Source organism: Phragmites australis, chromosome 20 (assembly GCF_958298935.1).
Source record: "Phragmites australis chromosome 20, lpPhrAust1.1, whole genome shotgun sequence".
In the NCBI taxonomy this organism is placed as follows: Eukaryota; Viridiplantae; Streptophyta; class Magnoliopsida; order Poales; family Poaceae; genus Phragmites; species Phragmites australis.
In genome coordinates this window covers 3648624-3663236 of record NC_084940.1, presented here as the reverse complement: position 1 = coordinate 3663236, position 14613 = coordinate 3648624, and the positions used below count along the sequence as shown (strand labels likewise).

The 14613-nt window shown below is 40.0% G+C and overlaps 1 protein-coding gene across 6 annotated transcripts; it reads left to right on the top strand.

Annotated features, from left to right (window-relative positions):
* Nucleotides 1-4883: 4883 nt before the first annotated feature.
* LOC133901763 (DNA topoisomerase 3-beta) lies at nucleotides 4884-14235 on the top strand. Of its 6 annotated transcripts, none has more exons than XM_062343245.1 (16): nucleotides 4884-5034; nucleotides 5146-5202; nucleotides 5729-5832; nucleotides 6124-6217; nucleotides 6885-6984; nucleotides 7868-8111; nucleotides 8339-8501; nucleotides 8577-8696; nucleotides 9105-9184; nucleotides 9874-10152; nucleotides 10420-10588; nucleotides 10672-10800; nucleotides 10922-11134; nucleotides 11375-11554; nucleotides 11911-12574; nucleotides 12882-14235. In XM_062343245.1, exons 1-15 carry the CDS (start codon nucleotides 5014-5016, stop codon nucleotides 12550-12552), a joined length of 2595 nt encoding a protein of 864 aa, XP_062199229.1. In that variant the 5' UTR covers nucleotides 4884-5013; the 3' UTR covers nucleotides 12553-12574; nucleotides 12882-14235. The 6 variants fall into 6 exon arrangements, with proteins under 6 accessions (XP_062199229.1, XP_062199228.1, XP_062199227.1 ...); XM_062343244.1 differs by having other exon boundaries at nucleotides 11911-12585; XM_062343243.1 differs by having other exon boundaries at nucleotides 11911-12589.
* Nucleotides 14236-14613: the final 378 nt, after the last annotated feature.

The following is a 14613-nucleotide window of genomic DNA, read 5'->3' as shown; positions in this document are numbered from 1 at the left end:
CCCCCTCCAGGGCTTGTCCTGTATTCTTGAGAGTGCAGCACCACTTTAATGCCTTACAGTGGATACATCTTATTGTTCTTGTAGGGATTCTGACGGCAAATTTGGCAAATGCTTCCTCTTGACTATCAGAGCGTACATCGAGGGGAAAGTCCCCTTTGCAGTTGGGCTAGACGTTTCGGGGCCTTGTACTTTAGATGTCAAGTTATCATTGACATCCAATGTTGAATGATGGAACTTTAGATGGCCTCTGCTTATTGTATTATCACAAGTTACCGATCTTTCTTTCCGTGATATTACATGGGATGTGCTAAAAGATTTATCTTTACTCCTAGTTTTAGACATTTAATCTACCAGGCCATGTACAGAAGATAGAGAAATTGTTGTTGTTGTTTTTTCTCGAAAGGACGGCACAAGCGACGCCGATGTTATTATAGAAGAAGAGAGTTGGCTCCGTTTACAACTGCCAGGTTGAATCAGGGCCAACGGGCCAAAAACCCAACGACATGAGCGCCTAACAAACAAAAGCCAAACAACACTAGACAGTAGAAACAGCACGGAGTCCGCCAACGACTTATCATTGCTAAGGTCATCACTGCGACCAAACAGCTCCAACTTCCCGTAATAGACCTTAGCCTCTGTCTTGATGCCCTGGTGTTCCTGTCTATGGCCATCACGTGCCATCGTTGCCAAGCTCGTCGGACGCCCCGACGCAGCAACTTCAACTCCACCATAGCCCACCCGTGGACAAAACGGCGCAGCACCAAAAGAGCAGAGGCCTTGTCGACAACTCACCCCTTCAAGAGGCTTGGAGTGTTCACAACCATTGCTGAAATAGGTTCCCGCCACGACAAAGACAACGGTCACTAGAACATAGTGTGGGATCTTCCAAAGCGATGCCTCTAGGAAGGACATAATACCCCAAGCACTGTCATCGCCTGTCAGGCACGAACAAAGATTTTCACCCGAAAGATCCGATGGTGAAAAAAAAAAGTGAGGGGAGAGCACCTTCAACAAACGTCTCCAAGGAGGAAGCGGTGCCTGAGGGCGTCGCCATTGTCAGCCCATGCCAACGACTGTAGCGAAAACAACCCTATTATGTCATAATTATGATTTTGGTGATTAATGACAACAAAAAAATGGGGAGGGAGGCCACACCGACCCCCAAGGGGCCGTCGCCGCCCTGCCCCCATGGCCGCCGCCGCATGGAACCCCCTCAAAAGCCAAATCCAGCCGGGAAGACACCGGATCTACTCAAGTCGATACTCATCGAGAGGGAAGAGGGGAGAGAGGTTGTGGGAGAGAGGAAGGGTACAAGGGGGAAAGGGAGACCACGACGACAACTGCTTGGTGTCGTCATCGTTGGATAAAAGTGGTCGCGACGGCCCCACGAGGTCACGGTGAGGGGGGCTTCCAGCGGTGGTGGTGCTGTCTCCCCGAGTCGTCTTTGGGGGAGGCAACACGGGTCCGTTTTGTACGTTTTTGTTTCCTACCGTTGTTGTTGTTTTAAATACCTCTATTTTTTTATGGTGATCAATCTAGTTGTTCAGTGTATTATTCTTAGTAGTGCATTCAGTTTAGGTCATTTCATTGCGTGATACTGTTGTCTGTTTGCTACCGATTGTGCTGAATTTCAGATCTTTATTTTTTTCAGAGGATTCAGATTTTGAGTTTCAAAGATGTCATATTGGGGTCATGATCAAATCTACCGTACCAGAAATCTTATTCTGAGCTTAACCTCCAGCATCGTTTGCTAGTCATATGCTTTCCCCATCAAACCATAATAATTAACGTTGTGTTAGCTGTCACGTATGATCTGTTACCTTTTTATACAAAAGATCATATGTAATAGCTATCAAAATACCAATTATCAGAGCGCAATGTGCTATTCAATTGGATACAACTCCATCTGCTCGAACCTGTCTCCCTGCTGAGCCCGAGCGTCGTCTCCTCTTCAACAAGCCAAAGTTTTTTCTTCAAATTGGAAGTTCTTTCCCCTCATTTCGAATTCCCACCATGGTGCCAAATCTTGAAACTCTTACCATAGATTCACATTGTGAGGTATACTCTGAAACAGGTGATTATTGACTACTGACAAGCGTATAACAATACTACAGCAGTAATACCTAGAATGTAATTAATCTGGAATCGTTATGCATATGCAGATGGCCAGTGCACCAAGTGTGCCCAGCAAGAGACCAAGCTCTAGCTCGGAGGGCAGGGCACGGGAGCGCTCGCATTCAAACGTCACTCGGCATAGGTGCTTACAGAGTTTTTTCTAGTATGTGTAGCGTTTAGGGTTAGTTCATGTTAGTTTAGAATACACATGCATGGATATTCAGTGGTAATACGTGTTACCGCGCACTAAAAGCCTCGTGACTCTTAATCTCATTCTAGCATGTATATAAATACGCATACAAATATACGTATGATATGAATGTGAAGTGCATATGTAATATACGTCTTTGATATACCTTAAAAAAGAGAAAATCTACGATTTATCATCGAATAACTACTGATTCTACAATCCGCCATCAAATAAATTTTGTTTATTTCTATACCATCGAATAAATGTTTCAGTTCCTTATATGCCATCGGGTTCCGATACTACCCTCCGCTGCACTGTTCATGAACAGTAAGAACAGTACCCGCGAATAAAAAAAGTCACAAAAAATATGTCGATTTTTGTGCACGCTCTATAATTCATAATCAACCCGTTTTAACTGTATTCACTAAAAATATTGTATAGAATTCAAACTAAAATTCTTCAAAATGTACTACTTTTGTAACTTCTTGCAATTTTTTAAGCCTCATAAAAATTTACAAAAAATCTGAGAAAATTTACTAATATTCCTCTCTAATGTGATGTAATAATTTCTAAAATTATCTCCCGTGGTGAAAAAATTAGTTCTTTGTAATGCACAGTATTACAAAAGTAGCTCATTTTGAGAAATTTTAGTTTGAATTTTACACAGTATTTTTAGGTGAATACAGTAAAAATGGGTTGATTATGAATTATAGAGCGTGCACAAAAATCGACATATTTTTTTGTGACCTTTTTTATTCTCGGGTACTGTTCATAAATAGTATAACGGAGGGTAGTATCGGAAGCCGATGGCATATAAGGAACTGAAACATTTATTCGATGTTATAGAAGTAAACAGAATTTATTCGATAACGGATTATAGAATCAGTAGTTATTCAATGACGAACGGTAGATTTTCTCTTAAAAAAAAGTGTGGCCATCAAATTCCGCCACCTCAAGTACGTGGGTATTCGTCTTCCGGGTCCTGAACCTGAAGTGACCCTTCACCCGGCCTATGATTTTTTTTCTCAGCCTCTATTCCGATGCTTCTCCTTCCTTGAGACTTGCATCCTGCGCACCGAGGCCGGGATGGCGAGCTTGGCTGGCTGCGGTGCGTGGCTGTTTCATGACAACTAGCAGGTGGCGCAAGCTAATAATTGTAACTAGTCTGGTTATAATATTTGTCACGATAATTTTGATTAAAAATTAATTTTTTTAGTTTTTTATAAAGTTAATGCCATTTAGTTACACGATATATAAAATTAGACGAAAAGATAAAAAAATATGATCTAATTATGGTAGTGGAAGAAGAAATTATTTATGTTCCAAACTTATATCCATATCATATATATGTATTTGTTCGATTTGTATATGTTTTGATCAACTATTAAAATCGTACGTCAATGTAGTCAGTTCAACAAAAATCAGAATAGATTTGTCTTACATTTGTGTTGTGTCTTTCCTACTGATACGACGATCTTGAGCTACACGTTGTATCTTAATCTATTATGTTAGTAAGATTTTGAATTTTTTTATATTTTTTATTATGAATTTTAGCTATTGATTAATTGTATTTTAACTCTTTATTTAGGTATTTGATTTTTTCTAAGACTATATTTGATATGGATTTTTTTATTCTAACTCTAATTTCAATTATTATTTATTTATTTTATTTATACTCTTTATTTAGATATTTTGTTTTCCAAACCATATAGAAATTGAACTACTAATTTTTTATAATTTTTAATTTCGAATTTAGCTATTTATTAATCGTATCTGATATAGATTTTTTTTAATCTAGACTATTAGATGTTCCTAACAATCATGATCTAGATTTTATTATTAATGTGTAGTTTTGTAAAACCGGATGACTCCTTTTAACATTTAAATAATAATATAATAGATGACCTACGGTATAATAGCTGACAGTGGGACTGGAGCTGCGACCGCGGCTCACAGAACCCGACTGCCAGTATGACGATGGTTCTCCGCCGTTCGCCAAACTTCATGATGGTGTCATGAAACGACCTAGCCATCCGATTCTGCTCCATGAAGCCATTCAACGGCCTAGCATCACAACCACATGACACACATATATATTGCGATGACATGGCCGGTGGCACTGGGGCCGGTCCATACAACCATCTTCCCCCTTTCTCTCCGTTGCCCCGTCCTCCCTAGGTCCTCTGACCTTGATCTAAAACTTTTAAAAATAAGACCAACTATTAACTACTATAGTCGATCTAAAAGTAGATGGTTATAATGCATCAGTCAAACCTCTAAAACTTTTTTCACTATAATACACGATTACATTTATATTTGTGAAATTAAATAAGTCCAACTGTTAACTACTACCACGGTCTAAAAATATATTGTTAACATGTATCCGTCAAACTTGTAAGACTTTGATCACTACTGTACGCGATTGCATTTATTCTTTTTACTAATGAGAATGATATTTATGGATTCATCTTCAAAAGTACTACGTACAATGTCACCATAATTTATTCTTTTTACTAATGTACAATTAGAAAAAAAACAGTGGTCAAAACATGTTCATGTGTTAAATACAAGTAAATTGGACAAGAGATTGCAAGTGAGTGAAGCTGCGACGAAATACAGAAGCAACCAAACCGCACAGGACCTAAACCCCTCTTCGGCTTCCGCCTCTCCTCCCACTCCGCCGCTCCAGCGCTCCGTCGCAACTCCCCATGGCGCCGAAGGTCCTCATGGTAAGCCACCGCCGCCGGTTAGGTCACCAGCTGGCCGCGCCACCACGCCGTCGTAAGTGCAGCGACCCCCACTCTCCACACCTTCTCACCATCGGATCGTCGCGGCTGCAGGTCGCGGAGAAGCCCAGCATCGCGCTCTCCATTGCCTCCGCTCTCTCCGGCGGCCGCGTAAGTCCTCTCTTCCTGGTCCGCTTCACTCCCCCTGCTGAATCCTCCGATGGCCGTGCTGCTCTTGGTTTTCGATGTCGAATTTGCGCGTGACGTGAACTCCGATTCATTGGGTCGTGTCGAAGGAACCAGCCCTTGCGGCCGGCGCACCGATGGGTGATGGCGCTTTTGAGCTGTTGTTTGTTTGATTGGTCGCAGCCCACGTTTAGCCCTCGGAGCTTGAATTGTCGCCTTGTGAACTGCAAACTTGCGATGGCTCATTGAGCTCATTTTCTCTGTTGGGGGGAGAATACGGGGTGTGGTCGGGAGCCAAGGACTTCGCCCATTTTTGCATAGCTTTATGCAATGATCCAATGTTCCAATCATGTTGCTGCATCAAGTCGCTATGTGCGTTGTCTGTAGTTGTTACTACACCGCAGAGATCAGCCAAACCGTGTTGGCCATTGGCCAGACTTAAGAATACAAGTAGTTTGATCTAAGGTTTCACTCAGTGCAAAATTTTCTCAATGTCTATGACTCTATGCAGATGTCTACACGGAAGGGAAGCACAGATGTCCATGAGTTTGACGGGGTGTTTCAGGGTTCTCATGCATTTTACAAAGTGACATCAGTCATTGGACACGTCTTCAGGTTGTGCATTTCTTCTTCAGTTATTTTAAGAGCCTTCTGTCAGAGTAACATCATTTGTTGTACGACATATATCAATTCTCCTAAATGCACATTTCTGTATAGCAGTGTTGAATATTAATATGTGGAAACATGGTGGGCAGATGCATAGTTGAAAAGTTGTTTATACTGAAAGTTGCAATCCGTTTTTCCGCTTTAGCAGGATCTATATAAAGATGTTCATGTTTATTGTTAATATATAAACATAAAGATCTTTTGTTTGCATTTTCTTACTCTCTGTCTCATCCTTTTCAGTGTAGACTTTCCACCTGCATATCAGAATTGGGAAGGGACTGATCCAATAGATCTGTTTGAGGCTCCAGTTCTAAGATCTGAATGCAATCCAAAGGTAATGTATTCCCCGACAGCCCTGATTGAAAAAGGATACAACTCAATTAACAGCTAGGGGGTCAACTCAGATTGGAAGAGAATACAACTCAGTTAACAGTTAGGCGTAACCAAATAAAGTGAACTACCGGTAATAAGTCCCGTAATGCAAATTCTCCTCACAAAGTCTACTCTACCTATGGATGGTTGATCAACTACGCAGTTTCTCTGACTCTTGAATATTTTATTTCTTTTTTCTACCTTAAGTACACTTACTTGGCTTCTAGGTGTAGTATTCAAAATCTAAATCAACAAATATCCTGGTTATTGTTTTCGCTCCATTTTTGTCAGTGACTCAGTTCCACATACAGAACCTGCAGAACTCCCAAATCCCAATCGCAGTATTTGGCTGAAGTTAAGTTCATCTGTATCTTGGTTATATGTTTCGGTTTTTTTTTTTGAAAATTTCCTAGGCTTTCTTGAAGTCGAGTTAGTTAGCATTAGCATATTTTCCCCCCTTCCTCTTGAAACCTGCTTCTTTCTTCTCCTATAATGCTACATTTTCCGTTATCAAGTATGGAAAAAGGGGACCTCGTTTCAAAAAAAACTGATGTACGATTTTCCCTTTTTCACTTGAGGTCATAATGTTCCATGGTTAAATACAAAACTGATGCGTAGTTCTGTTAAAGGCTCATGTCCGCAGGCATCTAGCTCAGGAAGCTCGAGGTTGCACATATTTGATACTTTGGCTTGACTGTGACCGTGAAGGAGAAAACATATGCTATGAAGGTATACTAACCTGTTTCGGAATAGCTATGCATACTATCCTATCTACTGGGTACCAGAAATTTGAATGGTGTAGAGAGCTGTATCCTTTTCATTTACAATTCGGACCCTGAAAAGAGACAAAAAATAGGTGTACAATACTCTTATCAAAATAAATGAAACAGCATATGAGAAGTTCTCTGCTGGACTGTCATGGCCCTGCAGCAATGACTGAATAGGATACGTGGGGGAGGTTGCCGGCCGCTCCTTGGCTGGTTTCCTGCCCGTGGTGGTTGTGCCGACAACGGTGAGTTGTCAAGCCAGCAGGGAGATTAGAGAGTAGAGAAGGGAGATGAGAAGATAGATGGACTTTCCAATGCTTAATTCTCACGAGCGTAGGTGGGCTCTTAATATAGCCGGCCAGATTACAATTCATCTAAGCAACCTGATGCTAACAAACTAGATCCTGAAGGGATCATATCTAAACTGACACGTATCCTAAACTAGTTGAAGATAACCAATCCTAACAAAACGCTAACAACGATAACTGGTCAAGCCTGATCCTTGGAAGCTAGAGGTACTGCCTTGGATCCTTTTTCCTGTGGTACTTTTGGTCCCACATAACATAGACTGTGTTATGTAAAAATCATTTGTACACGAGCTTTTCAGTGCTTGCTTTTAGAAATATATATGGTTTGTTCTATTCTACCTCCAGATATTTAGCTTGATCTATGTAAAAATCATTTGTAATTGTTTTCTGTACTTAAGAGTTTCTTTGGTTCTGATTAATTTTATTTGTACACGAGCTTTTCAGTGCTTGCTTTTAGAAATATATATGGTTTGTTCTATTCTACCTCCAGATATTTAGCTTGATCTATGTAATAACAATGCCAAACATGTGTTCCAGTTATTGAGTGCACTGGGATTCCTGAAAATGAGGCTGGCAGAAGAATTTTTCGTGCTAGATTTTCATCTGTTACTGAGAAAGACATATTGAGTGCCATGGGTAATCTTGTTCTGCCAAACAAAGATGAAGCACTATCAGTGGATGCTCGCCAAGAAATTGACTTGAAGGTAGGAGTAGCATTTACTCGATTTCAGACCCGATATTTCCAAGGAAAATATGGAAACCTCGATTCAAGAGTGATTTCGTGAGTTCCCTATCTCTTTTCGCAATCCCAATTTCCTTAACCAGTTGCATATTGATTTTTTTTTTTTAAAATGCTACCAAGTATCAACAATCTTCAAATACTTTTTGGTTTGTGAACTTGTTTATTTCTTATTCAAATCATCATAGCAATATCTATTTCACATGCTCTGTCTTATAATGATATTTTTCAGAAATTGATCTTAAGATTGGTTTTCTTTTTTAAATCAGGTATGGTCCATGCCAAACACCTACTCTGGGATTCTGTGTACAGCGCTATCAGCAAATCACCACATTCAAACCAGAGAAATTCTGGTCCTTGAAAACTTATATTGTCAAAGATGGTGTTGAAATACAGCTAGAATGGGAACGGAAGAAACTTTTTGATTTTGATGTGAGATCACATACCCAAGTGTTTTGGCTTTATTCTTTCAAATGTTCTCACCATTTTCCTTAATTCAAAATGCAGGTTACTGTCATGTTCCAAAAGATGGTCACCAGTGATGGGACTCTAAAAGTAGCAGATATATCTGTGAAGGAAGAGTGCAAAACCCGTCCATCTGGCCTTAATACAGTTAATATGCTTAAGGTACTGTAATTCTTAGAGTAACCATATATTTTCTTTAGTTTAAACTGCATTTTTTCTTGAATATAGAAATTACTAAGGACTACCATTCGCTTTTTTATCTACAAAGCTCACTTTGTGCTTACCTTGGAGTGTAATGTTTGGTCAGTCTCTTTTGAAGCATAATGTTGATATTACAATGTTCCACCGGTGCATACTGTTATTGTATTTTGTGTCATGATGACCTTGATTGAAATCTGATACCCAAGATTCTTCTGTTGAGTTATGACTTGACCGGAATGTTAGAAATAATATGACAAGGACATCCATTTGATTATAAAATGAGGGCATTTCGGGTTTGTTAACACATAATTTCTTCTAAAGTTGAGTAAATTCCAAGTTTAAATTTACTGAATATTCTTCTTATCTCAGGTTGCATCAAGTGCACTAGGTATTGGACCTCAGACAGCCATGCACTTGGCAGAGCGGCTTTACACTCAAGGATTCATCAGGTTTCAGAAATGAACCTTTAAATAGTGCTAAGTTTTGCATCGAATCTTGTCTTTTGTTATATGGGACTACCATTAACCTGATTGAAGCCGGTGTGGGCATATTTATCATATGCAGCGATACATGATATTCTCTTGTATTTTCTAGTATTTCTTTTATCAAGTAAATAGTACTAACTGACAAATATTTTTAATAGAGGGTATTACTTTTGTTTGTACAACTAGGTGCACTATGTGCTCCTAAGTAGTTTACCAGATCCACTGTATGATTTATTAGAGCTTAGAACTGAATCAACTGATGTAGACATTGACCCAACTGGGGCCTCAGTCACTGATCTTGTTGAGTTAATGTGTTGGTTTTACAAATTATGTATAATAAATATCAATTTTGTTAAAGGACCAGTTTACCCATTGTTCTTCCCATGTCCCCCATGATACCAAGTTCATCATGTAGTCTTGTCGTATTTTAAGTATCATTTATGGCTGAACCTTGCATTACTCATGATAATGGTTCTAATTCAAGCTGAAATTTATGTAGCCAAACTATAATAATTGTTCCGGTTAGATTGTAATTTGAGTGAACAGAATTGTTCTTTTATCACTGCAGCTAAAAAACTCCTTACATAGGTGATGCTGCTGGTGATGCACGTTCCGTTTTTCTACTGTAAGTACTAATATCTATCCTTGCACAGTTATCCACGTACAGAGAGCACTGCTTATCCAGCGTCATTTGATTTTAGAGGTGCACTTGCTGCACTAGTACATAATCCTCTATGGTCCAATGATGTCCGGACATTACTGGATTCTGGTTTTGTTAAACCTCGTCAAGGACATGATGCTGGGGACCATCCCCCAATTACTCCAATGAGATCTGCAACAGAAGAAGCTTTGGGAACTGATGCTTGGAGGCTGTACCAATACATATTCCAGCACTTCATCGGAACTGTTAGTCCTGATTGTAGATATACAAGGTAGTTTGTCCTTTTATTACGTCATAGCTGGCTAAGCCATTCACATCTTTGTTCCATCACAATTCACAAGCATCTTATAAAGCATGCTGTGACATTGCCTTGTACTCAATCCTTATCTGGATATCTAAAGTTTTTTTTCTTTTATTATTTGTCATGCAAACATGTCATAGCATACGATGTTTTGCATTGTTGATTTGTCTTTAAATTAATAGTGGCTTTTAAAGGAATTTATCAGTAAACGACCCTTTCTAAAAACATGATTTTCAGGACTGCCATTGAGTTCACTTCAGGTGGAGAGTCTTTCCACTGTGTTGGCTATCGAGTCACTTCTAAAGGATTTACGTCTATCATGCCATGGCTGGCTGTCAGTGAGAATAGTCTTCCTGAATTTACAAAGGGAGACACTATTAATATTCATAAAGTTGACATATATGAGGTAAGGCTTCAGTTTGCTCAAATCACATTCGCTTACCTTTTTATCTGGATATGATGTTGATAAATCCTAATTATTTGTTGAAGGGAAGCACCACGCCTCCTGATTACCTCAGTGAAAGCGAATTGATCTCTCTCATGGAGAAGAATGGCGTAGGCACAGACGCATCAATTCCTGTACATGTAAACAACATTTGCGAACGTAATTATGTTCAGGTTAGTTGAGTTGATTTCTACCTAGATGCATCAATACTTTGAATCTTTTACACTTTCAAGTCTGCGCTTAAATATGCAAATGTATGAAGTGCCTTAATGCTTCTACTTATCAATTTTAAAGGTGAATTCTGGAAGAAGATTAGTACCAACACCCCTGGGAACTACATTGATAAGAGGATATCAGTGTATTGATGCTGATCTCTGCTTGCCAGATATCAGAAGCTTTATTGAGCAGCAGATTACTCTAATTGCAAAAGGCAAAGCTGATTATCTTCAAGTTATTCAACATGTTATTCAGCAATTTCTGAAAAAGTACTCCTACTTTGTGAAGAAGGTAATCTATTTTGTTGATAATCTATGAGACTCTGTTGCCTTCGTGCATGGTATTCAAGAAAGTTTCTTGTCAATGATATGTTGGGATGCTTGAGCTTCATCTGAAGCAGCAACTAGAATGAGCTTCCGGTTGTTAAGACATGTTTAAGCTGTCCTCTTTGTAACAACCAAAATTCATTGATATATGTGCTGCTTGTGTGCAACTATTTCGACTTGTTTAGAATGAATGTGCTGCTTGCAGATTGAAAACATGGATACTTTATTCGAAGCACAATTTTCTCCTTTGGCGGACTCTGGACGCCTACTGAGCAAGTGCGGAAAATGTGGCCGGTATATGAAATACATTTCCACTCAGCCAATGAGGTTGTACTGTATAACTTGTGAGGATGTTTATTATCTTCCCCAGAAAGGTTCCATTAAGGTAATTACTTAAATATCATATCTGTGGATTTTTTTTATTTCTGGGTAAACCAGTTGCTTTACTTCCAAGCATGGTTCATGAGAATTGAACCAGTAGACCACACTAATACGAAAAAGTTCTTGCAGAATAGTTATACTGTGGTAATCCCCTGCTTTTGTAATTTTTAGTTTTTCATTATTTATTGCCGTAATTGTCATATCTTGCATCGTATTCAATTTTTTTTCCTAATTGTGTTCGTCACTTCATTATTTCATGCCATGCTGGACTCTAAGCATGTATCCCATTATCCTCTGTGCTTTATTGTGCCAAGCGTCAGTTCATGTCTACTTTGTGTTTAATAATTCTATCCTCTCCAGCTTTACAAGGAAATCATTTGCCCTCTTGATGGTTTTGAGTTGCTTCTGTTCTCGATGGTGGGCCCTGATGCAAAATCCTTCCCTCTGTGCCCTTTTTGCTATAATAGTCCTCCTTTTGAAGGCATCGATAAACTCTTTGGTGCTCTCAAGCTTGATGACACCGGAAAGGTTGGCAAAGGGGCAGGCATGCCGTGCTTCCTTTGCCCACACCCAACATGCAAGCAATCTATGATCACTCAAGGAGTTTGTGCTTGTCCTGAGTGTAGCGGTGCCCTTATTCTTGACCCAGTTAGTGCACCCAAATGGAGGCTTTACTGCAACATGTGTAACTGCATTGTCTTACTCCCACATGCTGCTCATAGGATCACCACCACAGATAAAAAGTGCCCAACATGTGAGTCTACTATCATTGAAGTCGATTTCAACAAGAAAACCACCCCTCTTGAAGATGGAGCCACATTGCATGAGGGTTGTATCTTGTGTGATGATTTGTTGCATTCACTCATTGAAATGAAGCATGGGAAGTCATTTTTCATGCGGAGAGGTAGAGTGAGAGGCCGGGGGAGAGGAAGTAGCCGCGGTAGGGGAAGACGGGGGAACTCAAGGCATGATGATCCTAAAATGAGCTTCAGGGATTTTTGAAGATTTTGGGGCTTCATCATAGGTCACTACTCTGTGAGTATGTTCCATACTAGTTTGATACTTGTTCTGCACTACTATTATTCGCCTTTTCTGTTTTGCATAACCATATCTTGTTATTTGCCAACTGTCATAGCTTTCTAGCAGAGATTGTTTATAAATGGTGCCAAGTTATTTATTTAAATCAAATGCAAAGAGCAGCAGTGCAGGACTGAATCTTGTCCACAAAAAGAGATGCACCCTAAATGGTTTATCATCCGTTGGTTAAGCCATGCGTTCAGTAAAAACCCCGTGCGGAATATGACCTAAAATCCTAAACCATGCTTATGCAGGAAAGCTACCATCTTCTGCAGCTTTGGCTTGCGTTCAGTAAAAACCCCGTGCGGAATATATGCTGGACAGCTGGAGTAACTGTATTATTCAAAACCACATCTTAGAGTTTCTGATGTCCCTTGTCTTTGTCCATTAATCACCTTCCATGCATCAGGACAGTAGAGTTGTAGTTTGATTTCAAATTTTTGACAGAGCCTGTCACGTAGAGTAGTATAGCTATACTTGCCCTGTGAGCAAAATAAATTATGCTAGATCAACTCAGTTGCTGTACTGCTAACTGGAGCCTAGTACCAATCATTGACAGTAGAACCAACAGTTCAAGGTTGGTGAGAATTGAGAACTTCTAGCTCAATGACAGGCGCTTTACCAGCCCCACAAAGCGAAATGCAGCTCAACAAACTCCTGCCCTTTTTGCAACATTTTTTTTTTTGAACCGCATCTTTGCAACAATGTTGGTACTTGATAGCACCTTCCGAGCTGTTAAGATTCTTCTAGATGAATTCTCGATGAAAAGAGAAGAAAAGGATGGCTCTGTCTATATTTTTGCTTTGCTCCTACTGCACACGCATAGTTTTGAGATGGCATGCAACACTTGTTGGTTGCTGCCATACTTCTCAACTGAGCATTTGTAAGTTATACAGTTGAGATCACCCTTTGGCTTCAATTGCTTTATTATCTCAAGCCTCTCCACCCACCAACTGAAAATGGCCACTTAAAAGTTGGCTTCAAGTTCAAGGAAATTGAGCAGAGTGCAACCCAAACGAAGCCTGTGAACCCTAACGAATCGAGGGTCGTGTTCACAGAACTAATTCCTCTGGTAGCATTTGTGGAGGGAACAAAGCATTTGATTGGAACCTGAAAAGCAGACAGGAAATAGGGAAAGGTGTCTTGTGACTTTGTGAGTGACTACTGACTATATTAGGTGGAATCTGATACACAGACGAGTGTAAGCTCAACGAAGCAAGTCTTTGCTCGTATTAATGTGGTGTAGATCATCCTGGCAAAATGGGACTACATTTTTTCATGGGTTTCATCAAAGGTATTTGGAGTTGTTCCAACTATGAAGTATCTATTGGTAAGCAACTGATTCGTTGCCGGGAGAAATTGCTTGGGAACTGAGTGATCAATCGTTTGATTTGGAAGTGGCAGCAAGATGCCACTTGTCACAATCAGAAAAGGGGGTGCACTGTGGCACCTGAAAGTGGCTCGCCAGAGCTAGAAGCTACGGCTTGCTGGTCCTTAAACTTTAATCTGGAATTGTTTATTCCTTTAGTAGGAAACCCAGTAGCAAGAACAATATAATGTTGATTTGCAATGGACTTCTCGTGGCAAATGAAGGACCAAATATTCTTTTCTTTCGAATTCAAGGTGGGAAATATCAAATATGCCTCCAACCTTTATGCTTTTTTATTTATCTTTTCTTAAAGTGACCCTAGAAAAGAATAAACAACGATGGATTAGACAGCATGAATTGGAAATATCATCTTGCCATTCTTTGCTTTTTACCTTCTGCGGTGCTACTCTAATAGCGATGCAGATGGTTCGTTTCCTGCGTTTCCATATCTTCCTCTCTACTTCACCAACCCATCATGGTCCACAGGGAGCATATTGCCCAACTTTAGCAGAAGTGCCCTCCGGCATGGGGCCTGAACGCCTAGTGCATGATCAGTGCGGATCCTCCCGGACAGGGACCCGAGCAAGATCACTTGGTTCCTGCACTGCACATTGCAC